Raw genomic sequence first — 15,918 nt, 5'->3', positions numbered from 1 at the left:
ATTAAGAAAAAACTAATAAACGGGAACCTTGTTGAATACAATGTAGTGCGGTATGCGGTACTTTGTATTTGTTTGTGTTCGCGACAAGTTACAATGTGATAAGCTGAACGGGGGTGGGTTTGTTGGTGGTGGGATAGATAACTCTGCGACGATGTAGAAACCCGGAGCAGAAAGAACGCTCGAAGCTCGACGAGGTCGCAAAATATTGATTTGCACACACTGCCCCGTCTTCAGTTTATTTCGTGTAGTTCGTAGTACAGCTGGGGATGATGGAAGAATCAAAACAGTGAAACACTTTTCATATGTCCTTTTTCCAAATTGAATTTCCAATGCAACACTCGCGTTTAGTTCCTTTCAATTTGTTTCCTAGTTACCTGTCCGTATTGAAATAAGTTAGTAAACAGTTAGAAGAGCTTTCGGTGGTACAATGGTGTTTATTAATATAAGGAAATTGACTTGAACTTTTGCACAGACGAAAAGTACCGCATGTTCTGCTGTACTGCACTGTAAGTAATCTCTCTGTTTTATGTTAAAATTTTAATGGCAATTATCTGCATTCTAACGACGAGGTCACTAAATCGATACTTGATAATGTGTTGTTATGGTTTCAGTAGCAAACAAGAATGATATTTTCGATTGTTTTTTAAAAGCACTATTTTCTTTAAAATGTCTTGTTATCTTGTAAATTTATGAAGCAGAAAAAGCTAAGGAAGATTCAGAAATTGAATTAGGAATAAAATGAAATACCTACACTGTCTCTAAGAATGCAGGTACTTATACTTTCACATTTTACTTGTAATTCCTTACTCCTAGTTAAAATTAAAAATAATTTATCATATTCCTATTTTAAGCATAAACACAAGTGCCTAATGCACAAAAATCTAGTAAAACTTTTTGTTAAGTCCTAAGTTTTTCTCTCTTTTTTTTGTACTTAAAATATTTTTAATTTATATTCATATTTGTAATTATAAATAGTGTCTAAGTTGGTGACAACAGGACCCATTTACATTTTACCTGGGTATTCGTAGAACCCTTATAAACTGGAAGGAAATGATGTATGGCGATTGTGCTCATATTTAATGATAGGGCTTTTCATATTCTGTGTTATATTATATTCAATTTCTAGTTATTCACCCCCGCTAGAATAATATTCACCAGTTTACCTGTTCATAGTTAGAGTTCATAGTACATTAAGAATATCAAACATTCACATTTCATCTTTCAATCAAGTATGTTTTGCATCCAGTAACCATCCAAAATAGTTTCCATTGTCGGACGAATTTTGATAGTTTTAATTTAGACGTTGAAGTTTAGTTTTTATTGATTATAATAGAAGTTCCAGTAAATGTGTTAAATAAAACAGTGAATTTTTATTCTTCATCGAAATCACGATCCAATTTAACCAGTTGCACAATATTAATTTGGCGTGCAACGTACAACCTCTGTACACTTTTCTTTGGAAAAAAATTATATTTAAGTTGTTAATAATTTAAAGGAATTAAGAGAAGAAGTAGAAAAGTAGGTTACTCTTTGAGAAAAATTTTGCTGAAGCTACTAGATACTTGTGTAACTTAATGTACTGAAAAAATATTCAAAATTAGCAAAGATTACATTCACGACGACGTAATGATTTTTGAGTCATCCCTCAATTACAAAACGATTAATTCTTCAGAGTTACGTAGTTGATCATCTTTATTATTATTAATGTGTAATAATAATAATTTCTACAATTTTATAATCAGTCATCTATCTCTTGTGGTTACATTGACCGTAAAGTCCAACCAACGGTAAAATACCTTTCAGTTCAGTTTTGTTTTGAAACATAGCCATGATCATCAGTTTGTAGTCAGAAGCAATTAGCACGGGGTAAATCACTTAACTGTTGACATACACTAATTGCCTCTGTACTTATTCTTGACCATGAAATCATATTTATGGAAAAGGTTTGGTGTAAATTCACTAGGTTTTGTAAAGAAAGCTTTATTAGTGTACTTGACTGAGCAGAATATTATTTTTCTGTGTGTTTTGTAAAGTTTCTTGCTTTTCCTTTTTTTATTATGGTGCTTAGCTTTCAACTCTTCCAAATTACATATATTACACTTTGGATTTCTTGGTTTCTAATCGTATTTTAGACACAATTTTCTATTATTTTTTTTTGCGGAGATTCTCCAATATTGTGAATTAAGGATCCAAATGCTTTTTGAAGCACAGGAACCTTCAACATCCGTTCGTCTCTCTGTGTACATGCCACAGTCATTACTTATCTAATGTACATTAAAAAGCGTCTAAATCTAATGTTAGGGCAATAGGATCGAGTGGGGCATCATGTGCTTGAATTATTTAAAGAATAAGTTGGTAAATGTCTAGATGATGGGGTGGGTGGGATCGAAAGAGGAAGTCTCTCCCACGACTGTAATATAAAAAGTTCGTGGCGGTCTCACCCCCATAAAAAGTTATGGGGGGTAGATGGAGTGCGGGTAGAGGGGATCGAAAGAGGGTGGTCACCTGAGTAAAACCACATAAAAAATTTGCGGCGGTCTCACCTTCATAAGAAGTTATGGGGGTTGAAAGTTCATTATTTTGACAGTTTTCATACACTATAATTCAAATAAAATTCAATAAAAAAAATATTTTCAAGCGGGTGGAGGTGGGGGATCGAAAGAGGGTGGTCACTTGAACAAAACCCGATAACCTAACCTAACCTACCCTATTGATAATGATATTTAAATAATGTTTTATATAACTTTCTGAATATTTTTATGTATTTTTCATTAGTTTTACCTTTGAATATTGTTTAAGAATGACTATATAAATATTTACATGCCTAGAAATGTATAAAAATTGGCATATTTATTAACTTTGAACCCCCATAACTTTTTATGAGGGTGAGACCGCCACGAACTTTATGGTACTGTGGTGGGGGAGACCTCCTCTTTCGATTCCGCCCACCCCTCATTATCTGGCCATCATCTAGACCTTTACCAATAAGTTAATTTGTCTCTTATCTTCGGTAGACCGAAACTGAAAACTTGCTCTTCAGATCATTTTTCGTTGTTATTCATGTGGCACTGAATTCATTCATTTGGTTTGTTCTTAAATAAATAAATTGTACTGAATTATTCTGTTCCAATATTCGAGCTGAGTACTTGATGTCCACGAATACCAAACACTTGTAACATTTTTGGTATCGGACGGTGGTCACACCCGAATTCGAGAGCAACTTTGTCTAGGTATGTGTGTGGTGAGTGAAGAAGAAAAAATCAGTAGAAGTCCAGGCACCCTGTGCATTTGTTTACAGTCTGAACACGTACAGGCTGTTTAAAGGACGCTAAACTCACCGTATACGGCCGCGTATGCCTCCTCATTGAGTACTCAGCTCGCGCGTTTTGTTTGTAGTTGGTTATAAGGTAGTGGTCTCCGTACGGCTTGTTGTCGACTCTATTAGCCAAATATTGGTTGAACTTGGCCGTCGATCTTGAGGATTCTAATTAGATGTGGAGTGTTCGTGAAAAGTGCCGGGTGGTTACCGACCTCTATCCTGATCAAGAGACAGGATAAGATGTGAGTATTTTCATCAAAGGATGTACCTTCATACTTATATGATGATGGTAAAAAATTAAATACTACGTATCATTCACATATTCTTTTGAAATCCTCTGATTAAAAATTACGGATATACATAAAAAAGAGAATATTTATTACTGAGAAACACAGTACTATTGATTTATTGTATCAGGTAATTAAATAGAAAACTATGTGATTCCCTCTGAATATTTAAATAAGACAGTACAACAGGGATGAATCATCGCTATCTTTAAAACATGCTAATATATGTATGTATTGAGTTACCCCTTCATATAGGTACCTACCTATTATATTTATATAACAAAGACTCCCGAAATAACAAAAACCTTTTTATGCGCCTGTCACCTTAATGAAGTAAAATTCAGGGACAAGTCCCTTAAAGATCCGAATAACTAAATAAATCGCGATTTTTAAATACCGTAGAATTTCGATTTATCAAAGATAATTTGAATCAAAGTGATTTCATTAATCAGTTTTTTTATAAAAATATAAGTTAAGAATGCAAATAACATTGCAGATTGTCATTCAAAAACTTATGCAATCACAAGAGTGTTAAGGAAACCATTCATCATGTTTCGTGTAATGATGATTTTTCTTCTAATCGAAATATTTGTTTTCATCAGTTTATTTCGGATAAACCAGATTCAAGATAGATAGTCACAGTTCGGATAATATGAGGATTTTCTTTTCTTTTTTGGTGTTTTAGAGTTATACAGTGAATCTAATCAGTCTAAAATATTAAAATTAATTAATTGAACCGATAAAAATAAAAATGAAGTTAAACCAAATTAACCTATCGTTATTGAGAAATTAAGATCCTAACTAAAAATATATTTTAAAAATAGTTACTCGATTTTAGTCTACAGCAAAGTTTATTTTAAGAACAGAATTCAATGCACTTCGTCTTCTTCAAGAGCTCGTAATTGTAAGAGACGGTCTAATTACCTAAAATAGAGACCAGTCACTGATGGTCACAACAACCTAGATAATCACTCAATTTACCAAAACAACACGATTCTTCAATTAAGTAAACCGACATAATCGCCACACATTTATGAATACTAAATATGCCTTAATATTATTACAAATGCGACACAAATTAGGTATGAAACCTTCATTTAGAGGTACAAAAAAAACGGAAAAGTCATAAATTTCGGTTAATAATAAAGAACACTGTTACGATAATGTAATGCCTACTAGAATATCTTCTTCCGGTAATGCACGTCAAAATAAATCAAGTAAGCGTGGATCGGACATTCACTCGACTATTTTTAATTTCGAACAACATAATACCGACTACGTTACTGCGTTCAACTTTTATTTTCCTGTGGTTTACAAATTATTTTTAATTAAATTTTTTAAATATACCAAAACTGCAGATTTATGGAATCAGAGCGCGTTTAGGGTTGTAAACGATTAATGATTATAAAAACACAGCCGACATTTCGCCTCCTTTTAAAGGGTTTGTCAAGGTATTTTTTGTTTTAAATTATTAATGTTACCTACCTACTTTGATAAAAGTCTGTAATAGGAGACGAAACGTCAATTATGTTTTTATAATTATTTATTAAACTTCTACAATCCTAATGTTGGCACTGATTCTGAAGTAGGAGTGTTTAGACGAGAAAAAAATCATATGCTCTGCCACCCTTTTAAGCAATTTAGAGCATTTTTCTTATATAATATATAGAGGCGGAATCTGGGCCCATTATGAGAAAAGGGGAGGGATCCTAAAAATTATTAGCCTAACCGTTTGGTATAATTTACTTAAAATACTCCACATCCCGGAAAATAGCGGTACTTTGTTAGATACACTTCGGGTTTACGTTTCTTTTCATTCACACACGTAAAAATGAGGTTAATCCGGCATTTTTTACGACTTCCTCACTTAATCCTTATTTTGAAATGGGTCCAGATTTTTCCTACATATTATATAAGAAAAATGCTGTAAACTACTTAAAAAGCTGATGTACCAGGTGATAGATAATTGGGACGACATGCTTTTTTAGCGCGTTAGCTTCCTAACTAATGAAGTAAAATACAAGTAAAAATAGAATATATGAAATCTGGTGCAATCTTGAACAAAACCCATAAAGAAATAAACCAAAAAGAGACTCGCCCTGATTATTACAATACTTGTTCACTTCAGGCATGTTTTCTAAAACGCGCTGTTAAGACAGCAGGTAAAGGTTGGTCTGTGTTTTGTCGGAGCTGCCTGCGACGCGCTGATGAGATCCAAAAAGATCGAAATCGCGATCCGCGTCTGGCAGTTTCGACAGAATGCAGACCACTTCGAATTATTTTATTCGATTATGGTAACGTGCCTATCACGTTGAGATTAGCTACACCGGGATTCGTTTCAGCAAGTCGATATCCATATTTTTAAATGGACCTTGTTCGAGCATACGTAATCCTAAAATGTAGCATCGTATTACAGATGGCGTTCACCACGCCATTTGTGGTATTTTCTAGTAAGTACGTATTAAATAAGTAGTGAAGATGCTTTCTGTTGACCATGGCGAAACATTTACATGTAAACAATGAATGCGACAACAATAACCTATTTGACTGAATTATAAAAAGCTATTTATTTTGTTTTTTTTGTTCATTAATCAATTAAAATATTGATTGAAGTTTCAATTTCCGCCAGCATCGGCATGCCAAAAACAAAAACTGTCCTTCTGCATAATCTGCATAAAAGTCATGGCATACACAACTAATTAGCGTGCGTTCTAAAGATGTTTTTCACGTAATAAATAATAGACTTTTGAAATCACAAAAAAAGATATAAGGTTAACCGGAAAAGTTTTTTATTAGCGACGCAGTATATGTTATAACGGCTAATAAATTATATTCATGTATAGCATCAGTGTGTTCGAAATTTATATAATTTGAATAAAATGATNATGTACCTTCATACTTATATGATGATGGTAAAAAATTAAATACTACGTATCATTCACATATTCTTTTGAAATCCTCTGATTAAAAATTACGGATATACATAAAAAAGAGAATATTTATTACTGAGAAACACAGTACTATTGATTTATTGTATCAGGTAATTAAATAGAAAACTATGTGATTCCCTCTGAATATTTAAATAAGACAGTACAACAGGGATGAATCATCGCTATCTTTAAAACATGCTAATATATGTATGTATTGAGTTACCCCTTCATATAGGTACCTACCTATTATATTTATATAACAAAGACTCCCGAAATAACAAAAACCTTTTTATGCGCCTGTCGCCTTTACGAAGAAAGTTCAGGGACAAATCCCTTAAAGATCCCAATAACTAAATAAATCGCGATTACAGTAAAATTTCGGTTTATCCGAGATAATTTGGGCCAAAGTGATTTCTATTGAGTTACCCCTTCATATAGGTACCTACCTATTATATTTATATAACAAAGACTCCCGAAATAACAAAAACGTTTTTATGCGCCTGTCGCCTTTATGAAGCAAAGTTCAGGGACAAATCCCTTAAAGATCCGAATAACTGAATAAATCGCGATTACAGTAAAATTTCGGTTTATCCGAGATAATTTGGGCCAAAGTGATTTCTATTAATCAGGTTTATTTATAAAAAAAATATAAGTTGAGAATGCAAATAACATTGCAGATTGACATTCAAAAACTTATGCAATCACAAGAGCGTTAAGGAAACCATTCATCATGTCATCATCAACGATGATTAATGATTAACGGCTAATAAATTATATTCATGTATAGCATCAGTGTGTTCGAAATTTATATAATTTGAATAAACTGATCCCTTAAAAAAAGTTCTCTGCTGTCTTTATGGTAGAAAAATAACGACTTGATAAAATAATTCGAAAAGATAATAAGCGTAAGCAATTAAAGTTTATTCTAATTCCGGTATTATTTATTTAAAACGACATCACGCATTTATTAAAGTATGCCTTATAATATGTCCTTTTTTGGTTTCACAATAAACATATATATGTACATAATAACCTTAACATTGCAATAAAAATTAATCTCACGAAGCGCGGACAAGCAATAAAAAAATACATCGTTTTATTAATAATCATTACGGAGCTAGTATCCTTCAAATAATTAAATCTCGACCTTGTCAATGAACACATCTTCAATTAAGCTATTGAAATGTACTTGAGAAAAACCTGTACAACAATCAGCATCTTTTAGTATTCGACAGAATCGAACAAGAGAGGCTTACAACCACTTAAAATAAATTATTATTAGGACAGAATGAATAAACTTTATTATTCTGGTTGACTGTTTCTTATCATGCAGTATAAATGATAAATCAATTAAACAAGAGCAGGGGGCCCTTATAATAATTAGTCAATATGCTAAGAAAAGGAATTCCATATAATCAAAAATGTTCATTAATTTTTGGTTTACATCATTTATAAATTTTTGTCGCAATTATTATAATTAGAAACAAGCTATTAACGAGAATTATTTTATTTATATATTTCGTAACGACTTTGAATACGCTTTGAAAGCTCTGTAGTACACGGAGTAAACTAAATTTTTTTGACAACGCAAAAATTATAATTTTCGATTATAAATTACTGAATTTGCCGTAGAAATAGTAGAATTTATAAAGATAACTTGTAATAATATCAATTTTAACATGTTTCTTNAGTCAAGAAGTAATTTGTAATATTAACTAAAATACGTAGTAAATTTATTTCTGCTTAAACGATTTTATTTTTACAAATTCAGGTCAAAATTGTAATGTTTATTATTTTCGCTTACGAAGCAACAGGCTAGTGGGATAAATTGTAAATATCCCGTTAATATTTATGTAAATTTTCGTTTTTTATTTTATCCGTGTACGGCCCAGGATTCAAACAACAAATAAGAACTTATTGCCAGAGATTTATATTTATTAATTTGCTGGCCCTGTGGAAGATCCGAGACCCCTTTTATTGCGTATGAAATATTCTAACTTACTACATAACAAAAACATTTACTGGGAATGTTTTAACGGGTGAATCATTTTAAATCGTAATACAACGTAATTAAAAATATGAAAACAAATACAACGTTTAAAAGTTGCAAAACACATTTATTAATCTTGTTACCACAATAATTATTTCGTCACAAAGTGTCTTCTTCAGATGTAAAAATGTAAAAAATAATTACTATGGTGACAACTAAAAAAACTGTTTGTTTCTTAAACGTCGTATTTGTTTTCATGGTTATTTATACATTTTATGTACTTCCATATTTTATTATTTTGTTTAGGCATTCTGTAGATTTCTATTTTATAACATGACCACAAATCGTAATAAAATTACTTTTTTATCGTACCCCTACCGAAAGTGCGTTACTTTTACCATAGAATATTAATTTTTTTTTCCTAACAGTAAATGCGATTTCTGATATTATTAGGAAAAATGGGATACGGGCTTCGGGAAGATAGAAAAACAACCCCTACTAGGAATTTGTCGCTCTCACCTTCGGCTCGGGAGGGGATGACGTAATAGTTAATACAACAAATGAAGCAATTAATTGTAATTTTCTATCAGCAATAAATCAATATCATTTTGATTCTTTGCCAAAGGACTCTAAAAATCCAATTCTTTTTTAGGTACAAGTTACAAAAAAAAAGGAAATTCTTGTCGTATTTTTCGAGTAAGTTTTCAAATTAGTTTTGTTTTATTTATTACCGAAGTCGTTTCAAAAAATTAAGACACGCATCTAGCTAACGAATTTATATTACCTAACCCAATTCTATTACTTGTTGAAATTTACATGTTTCTTTCAAATATAGCACTTCCTTAAGCAACAATTGTTACGGAAACAGCTGTAACCTCACCGACTATTATTTACACGGAAATTGTTTCTCAATTGTCGCAAAATAACGGCTCGTGAATATTTATTAGTATTGCGTGAAAATATGTAACAGGTACCGGATGTTGTCGTATACTCCATTAGACACGTAGTAAAATTGTGTCAATTGACAAAAGAACGAACCATCATTGCTCGCAAAAATAAACAAATTTTCAAATTTTTAATGTTAAAATATTTCAGCCGAAAAAAATTGCTCAAAAGTGTGATTCTTTGCAGCAGTTCACAATTCAAAGGAGAAGTAATTTTGGAGACTTCGGAGGGCCATTCAACTGGTCCTTTTGCACGATTCGTTTGTTTTGATAAAAATCGGCAAACCTAATAATGTGAGTACATAGTGAGAAATACCCTACGTTAGAAACACTGCACTGGCTCCTTTTTATCTAAACCTTTCATGGCACTAAATTTCTAGTGCAATTTCTTAAATGCATTTAAAAATTGATCAATATTTTTTCTCAATTTCTAGTATACGATTCCTTCTGTCTCTTGTTCACTTACCATGATGTGTAATACTACCACTGCATGATATTTTAATTCCCTTTAGAAATAAATTAAAAACTTCTCAAATGTCCTGTTGAAATTTTTTCTCAACTCTCTAACGAAGTTCAAAGAACCGAGTTTTCTGGTTCGTTATTATTTATTATTAATAAAAGTAACATAATTTTAGAGACTAACAAGGCTCAAGTAATGTTTCTCATTATAAAGGATTCTGCTATAAAGAGTACACTGAATCATAAAATTTTTGCAAAAACTCACCGACCACAATACTATGATGCTGTCGTTTACCTGAAACAAATAAAAATCATTAAAGTTGGTTAACTATCTCAAAATATCGATTATGCATTGAACAACTCTTACACATAATGCGAAACATTTAATTCAATGGGTACTATTTATGTGTACTATATATGTATACAGGTTGAGAGATACTTTTACGGATACTTAAAATGCAACGTACGAAATCAGGAAACAGAGATAATAATAATTGTGAACAAATGAGTGATATAGAAAGTTCGTATACCAGTTTTTATTTCTCTTAATGAATTTCAACCTAGCATTTAAGCTTTTCCCAATCGGTACCATAGACAAACATTTTCAGGCTCTCAGAGCCTTTCAGCGTCTCTCACAGTCTTTCACAGTTAGTGCCTAGGTGTTTTTATGGATCTCTCACAGTCTCTGATGAGAGACTAGAACGATAAAATTGTTAATTCAGAGATTCGAGTCTCTCACAGAGAGACTGAATGAATATAACTGAAAAATTGAGAGTCTCGAGTCTCTCGTAGAAAGGCTGGGATCTCTGAAATATGTTGAACTTAGAAAATTTTAACCATGTCTATCGAGACACCACTTATTTAGAGATTCGAGTCTCTCGGTCAGAGATTGGATACGAAATGAGGATCTCTCTATGAGCGACACGAGTCTCTCGTTCAGAGAAGTTAAACAGTTTTTTTGACAGTCTCTCGACAGTCTTTCTCAGCGACACCAGAGAGACTCGATGAGAGACGGAGACTCGAGTCTCGCTTTCAGAGACTCTGAGAGACTGAACATTTTTATCTCGGTATATTGACCGTACATTTTGAAGTGTCAGAAGAAAAGAACTTCTTCAATAACAAAATTTAATTCGAAATCAAAATTAGCAGAGCACATTATTTTCAATTGCGTGCGAGTCGTCACGAAGACGGGCCACAGTTACTTGGTTATCCTTTAACAAGAAGTTAAGGGTCAGCAATTGAACTTTGCAATAAAAATTAAAAGCACTCGAGCTGTTGCATATTAAGCTTATTGAATAACTCGTTTAGGTGCGAATCACCCACTTCAATTAAAGAGACCTATTATCTGTCTTTGTTACATATATGTATATATAACTGTAATAAACCTAACTGCAATGTAACTAGATCGAACCAAAATTAATCAAAGCAGAAAACTGACAAAGAACTAAGCATACTGAAAACAGAACAAAGATAGATAGAAAAAAAATTAGTTGTCAGCTATAGACTGAAGGATTTTTTTTTATTTTAACTTTGTATAATTCCACAAAACAGTATTGTATGAAAATAAATACAAGTAAAACAAACATACTGGTATGCAAGGGAAGAAAAAATAGGGAAAGAGAGAATTTAAAGGTAGGAGACGAAAGATTAGAAGAAGTGGCTGATTTTAGGTATCTAGGAAGTTAGGTTAGATAAGTCAGGACGAAGGGAGTAGTAGGCTGATATAAAGCAGAGGATAGCGCAGGGTCGAGTCGCCTTCAATAAAATTAAGTCACTTCTATGCTAGCGAACGGTTAATTTAGAAATTCGAAAAAGATTGTTAAAGGTGTAAGTTTGGAGCGCGTCCCTGTACGGGTGCAAAAGATGGATGGTTGGCGCAGCGAAAAAGAAAGGGTTAGAAATGTTTAAAATGTGGTGTTACGGGCGAATGATGAGGATACCGTGGATAGAGAAGGTTAGAAATGAAGAGGTATTAGAAAGAATAAAAAATATGTGAGATAGGTTGGTAATACACCTTCTCAGGCATGAAGATGTAGTTAGAGACATAATAGAGACAGAAGCAGGAATTAAGAAGAGTAGAGAGAGACCTAGTTGGCAAATAGTTAAGGATATAGGATGTTCTAGTTTTAGGGAAATGCGAAGATTAGCTCAGGATAGGAAAGAGTGGAGGTACGTGTCCAACCAATCTTAGGACTAACGACCTTATGATCTTAATATTATGAAAAAAAGAAAGATGTATTTAATCGTTTTAAACATATTCTCAGTGGATGCCTCCATATACAAAAAAGGTAGCTGTATTAACTTTAAATAAAATAATGCATATTTTTAATCAAGTTTATTTATATATATATTTATTTCTAAAACTCAGATTTACATTCCGGTCGTTGCAATACCTTATTTTATCTTTCAAATGAGGTAAATTTCTATTCGTAATCTCGATCAACTTCACGATTGTACAATATCGTATCTCTCCTTTTTATTACAATTGCGTTTTAATAATTTTCTTCCTACTAATTGGCAACCATTTAATAAACAATAGCATTCAGTAATTACAGTCACATAAAATCGAGAAAAGTTCCATTGTCATTCGGTACACGCGTGTTCAACTACCATACCAAAATCGCGGTATAGGTATAGTTACCCACACGACCTAATGTCTTAACAGTCGGAATGGATAAATGACGGATGATGAATTAACAATTGCTCATTAATAAACGTACAAACGAAAAATTTCAAATAGACACTGTACAAAAATACAACAAAGAACAAAATCTAGTTTGCCAAGCGTTATTTGTATCTACTTATTTCTGATAAACACTTAATCCGCAAGATGGTTTAAATCTGTCTTCGCTCTAACACAACTGGTCTCCGTGAATAATTTGACGGTAAATATTTACTTTGGACGGAGATTCGCAGAAAGATGTTGAAAACGCATCTGTTTATAAAGGTAAACGCACATGCATCGGAATCGAACGAACGGAACGACACGGAACAGAATAAAACAAATGCGAAACGACCGGCATTCTAAAAGTCCGCTGCGACTGGATTCGAGAATCAGAATTAAAATCCATTACGCCGTACCGTGCGTGCCGATGTACTTGTGCGAAAGCAAATTTGTAACTTTTAATGCTTTATCTACTAATCTACCATTTTTAAGTATCGTTTCCCATTTTACTTCAGCACTTGTGCTGACGATTGACGCTAATAACAAGCTAAAATCGGCAAGTTGACGCGAAAAAAAGATTCCGATTTTAATGTCGTTCATCCGCTACGATGCATTATGTGCGCGTACCTTAAAAAGCACATTATAGTGCGCTTTTTATTATAAGAATTCATTTGTTTGTTCATCATCATCATAAGGTCATCAGTCTTAAGACTGGTTGGACACGCACCCCCTATCCTGAGCGTATCTTCACATTTCCCTAAAACTGGAACATCCCACATCCTTAACTATTTATGAACAGTAATCTAATCTAGGTACATATCTACTCCTCTTAACTCTTGTTCCTGCTTCTAATATGTCTAACTAGTTTTTCATGCCTACCTTCTTCTATAGCGCCCTTTGTTCTCCTACTGTTTCTAATACCTCCTCATTTCTAACCTCTTTTCTGTAACACGACATTTCGAACGTTTCTAGTCTTTCCTTTTCCGCCGCGCCCGCTGTTTCCGTTTTGCGTCCGTACCGCGCCGTGCCCCAGACATACCTTTAACAATCTTTTTCAAATTTCTAAATTAACCGTTTGAGAATGTAAACGTGACTTCTTTTTGTTAAAGGCGACTTGACCCTGCGCTATCCTCTGTTTTATATCTCCTTCCATCCTTAATTATTTGACTTTGTATATATACCGAATATCAGTGAATTCTTCTAATTTTTCGTCTCCTATCTTTCTCTACTTTTTCTTTCCTTGCATACTTTTATTTATTTTGATACAATACTGTTTTGTGAGTACCTTTTCCATTTTATTTAAGACTAAATGTAACTCATCCTTGCTAAATGCTAATAAGTACTGCAAATCTAAGCATAGTAATCTTTTGCCCCTCTATGTATATCCTTGAAGTTGTCCTGTTTTTAATGATGTTTATAGCATCTTCATTATACATATAAATTAAAAAGTAGCGCTGACAGTATGCATCAACAATAATAATTCAAAAATGTAGTGCAATTCAGGACACTGAATGAGTGAATCTGAGGTTGCCCTCGAAATTCAAAAAAATCACTGCTTGACCAGTTTCAGAGCAATGCTACGTGAAGTAAAAAAGACAAAACGATTAAGAGACCAATTACTTCTGTGGTATTTTGGTCGCTTATTGAAATTTGGCATTAAAACTGAAATTTTGAAATATGTATATGTTGAATCATTGAGTCTGTTTACGTAATATTTGAACATCCCCCAAGTGGGAAACAACATATTTTTGCTTATTTTGGTATCCTTTCAAATTTCAGGTATTAATGCGTATAACAAGTTTATCAAAAATTACTTTTTATGAAATTTGAAATTTAAAATATTTCAAAATCCTAATACGTATATACTGAGGCAATTGTGAAACCACCATTGGACTAAGCAGTAGGTAAATGTGAGTATGAGACCTCTGCTGGGAGTTTCCTGATCCTTATTGACCGGTGCTATTAAATAGTGCATTCTTTTACTTTAAATTCATAAGGTGATAGTACATGAAACAAACAAAAGAACTAATTTGAACTATTCGACACTAATCGTACGTACTAAAGGATAATAAATAACGGCGAAGGCGCTTTTCCTATTAGACGTGTCGTATCGTAAATAAAAGTAAAACAAAAATACTGGTATGCAAGGGAAGGAAAAGTAGAGAAAGAGGAGAAAGAGCGAATATAAAGATAGGAGACGAAAAATTAGAAGGAGTGACCGATTTTGGGTATCTAGGAAGTCAGATAAGTCAGGACGAAAGGAGTAGTAGGGATATAAAGCAGAGGATAGCGCAGGGTTGAGTCGCCTTCAATAAAAAGAAGTCACTTCTATGCTCGCGAACGTCTAATTTAGAAATTCGAAAAAGGTTGTTAGAGGTTAGAAGCGTTAGAAATGTGGTGTTAGAAATGAATAGATATATCAGAAAGAATAGGAGAACAGGGGACTCTATGGAAGTCAATAAGAAATAGGCGAGATAGGTCGGTAGGACACCTTCTCAGGTATGAAGGTCTAGTCAAAGACAGAGGCAGAAACGGGAGTTGAGAGGGGTAGAAGTAGACCTAGATTAGATTATTGTTCGCAAATAATTAAGGATGTGGGTTGTTCTAGTTTTAGGGAAATGCCAAGATTAGGTCAGGATAGAGAGAGTGGAGATGCGTGTCCACACAGTCTTAAGACTGACGACCTTATGATTATGATCATGACAAAAAAGTGCTGATATGTCTAATATTCTATACATATGATGCCATTATTTCTTGAATACATTACGTGCATCCATCATTATACAGACACCATCAGGTCTTCGGGGAAACTTGATATCGTGCAGTCCGAAACGTGCAATGTGCAATTCGCCTCGAGTGACAGGATAATAATAGGTACATCTGATGCATAAACCCGGGGTTAAAGGACACGGGTGACGAGATAATGTACGGCCCCGAGCCCAGACGTGCACAGCAACGTATTAGCCTGCTTGCAATAATTTATTGTTGTCGTAGAATCTAACGGTCCGTTGGCGAAAGACATGCTGAAGTTTTAATCGAAAACATTAGAATTTTAAAAACGTTAACACCTCTGTTGTAGAGTATGTCACAAATTCTAACCGTCTTCACATTTTGAATCTTTGAATTATAGACCGTTAAACAGTGTCTCATTTTTGTTTTTTTGGCCTAGAAAAGGGTTAATAAATATGTATATTTAGACTATAATAATGCTACAATTAAAACTGGAGCATTAAAAAATATGTTCTGATCTCATTTTGTCGCTCCTACCATGCTCATCAAGTAGAAAAAGTCAGTGGAAAACCTTCCACCGGCCTCAGGGTTTGG

General features: G+C 33.3%; 1 protein-coding gene across 2 annotated transcripts in view; it reads left to right on the top strand.

Annotated features, from left to right (window-relative positions):
- Positions 1–259: 259 nt before the first annotated feature.
- LOC108733585 (tripartite motif-containing protein 3) overlaps positions 260–15,918 on the top strand; it is a 47,285-nt gene continuing 31,626 nt past the window's right edge. Inside the window, exon 1 of one of the 2 annotated variants that reach the window (XM_018464791.1) lies at positions 260–506. In XM_018464791.1, the coding sequence (XP_018320293.1) occupies positions 487–506 (20 nt within the window). In that variant the 5' untranslated portion in view covers positions 260–486. Of the gene's footprint in view, positions 507–3,490; positions 3,562–15,918 lie in introns of those variants that run through there. The other variant, XM_018464793.1, reaches the window with a different exon arrangement.

The sequence above is a fragment of the Agrilus planipennis genome, unplaced genomic scaffold (assembly GCF_000699045.2).
Source record: "Agrilus planipennis isolate EAB-ADULT unplaced genomic scaffold, Apla_2.0 scaffold41, whole genome shotgun sequence".
NCBI lineage: Eukaryota > Metazoa > Arthropoda > Insecta > Coleoptera > Buprestidae > Agrilus > Agrilus planipennis.
Note: the sequence above shows the minus strand (reverse complement) of the source record. Positions and strands in the feature narration are given on the sequence as shown.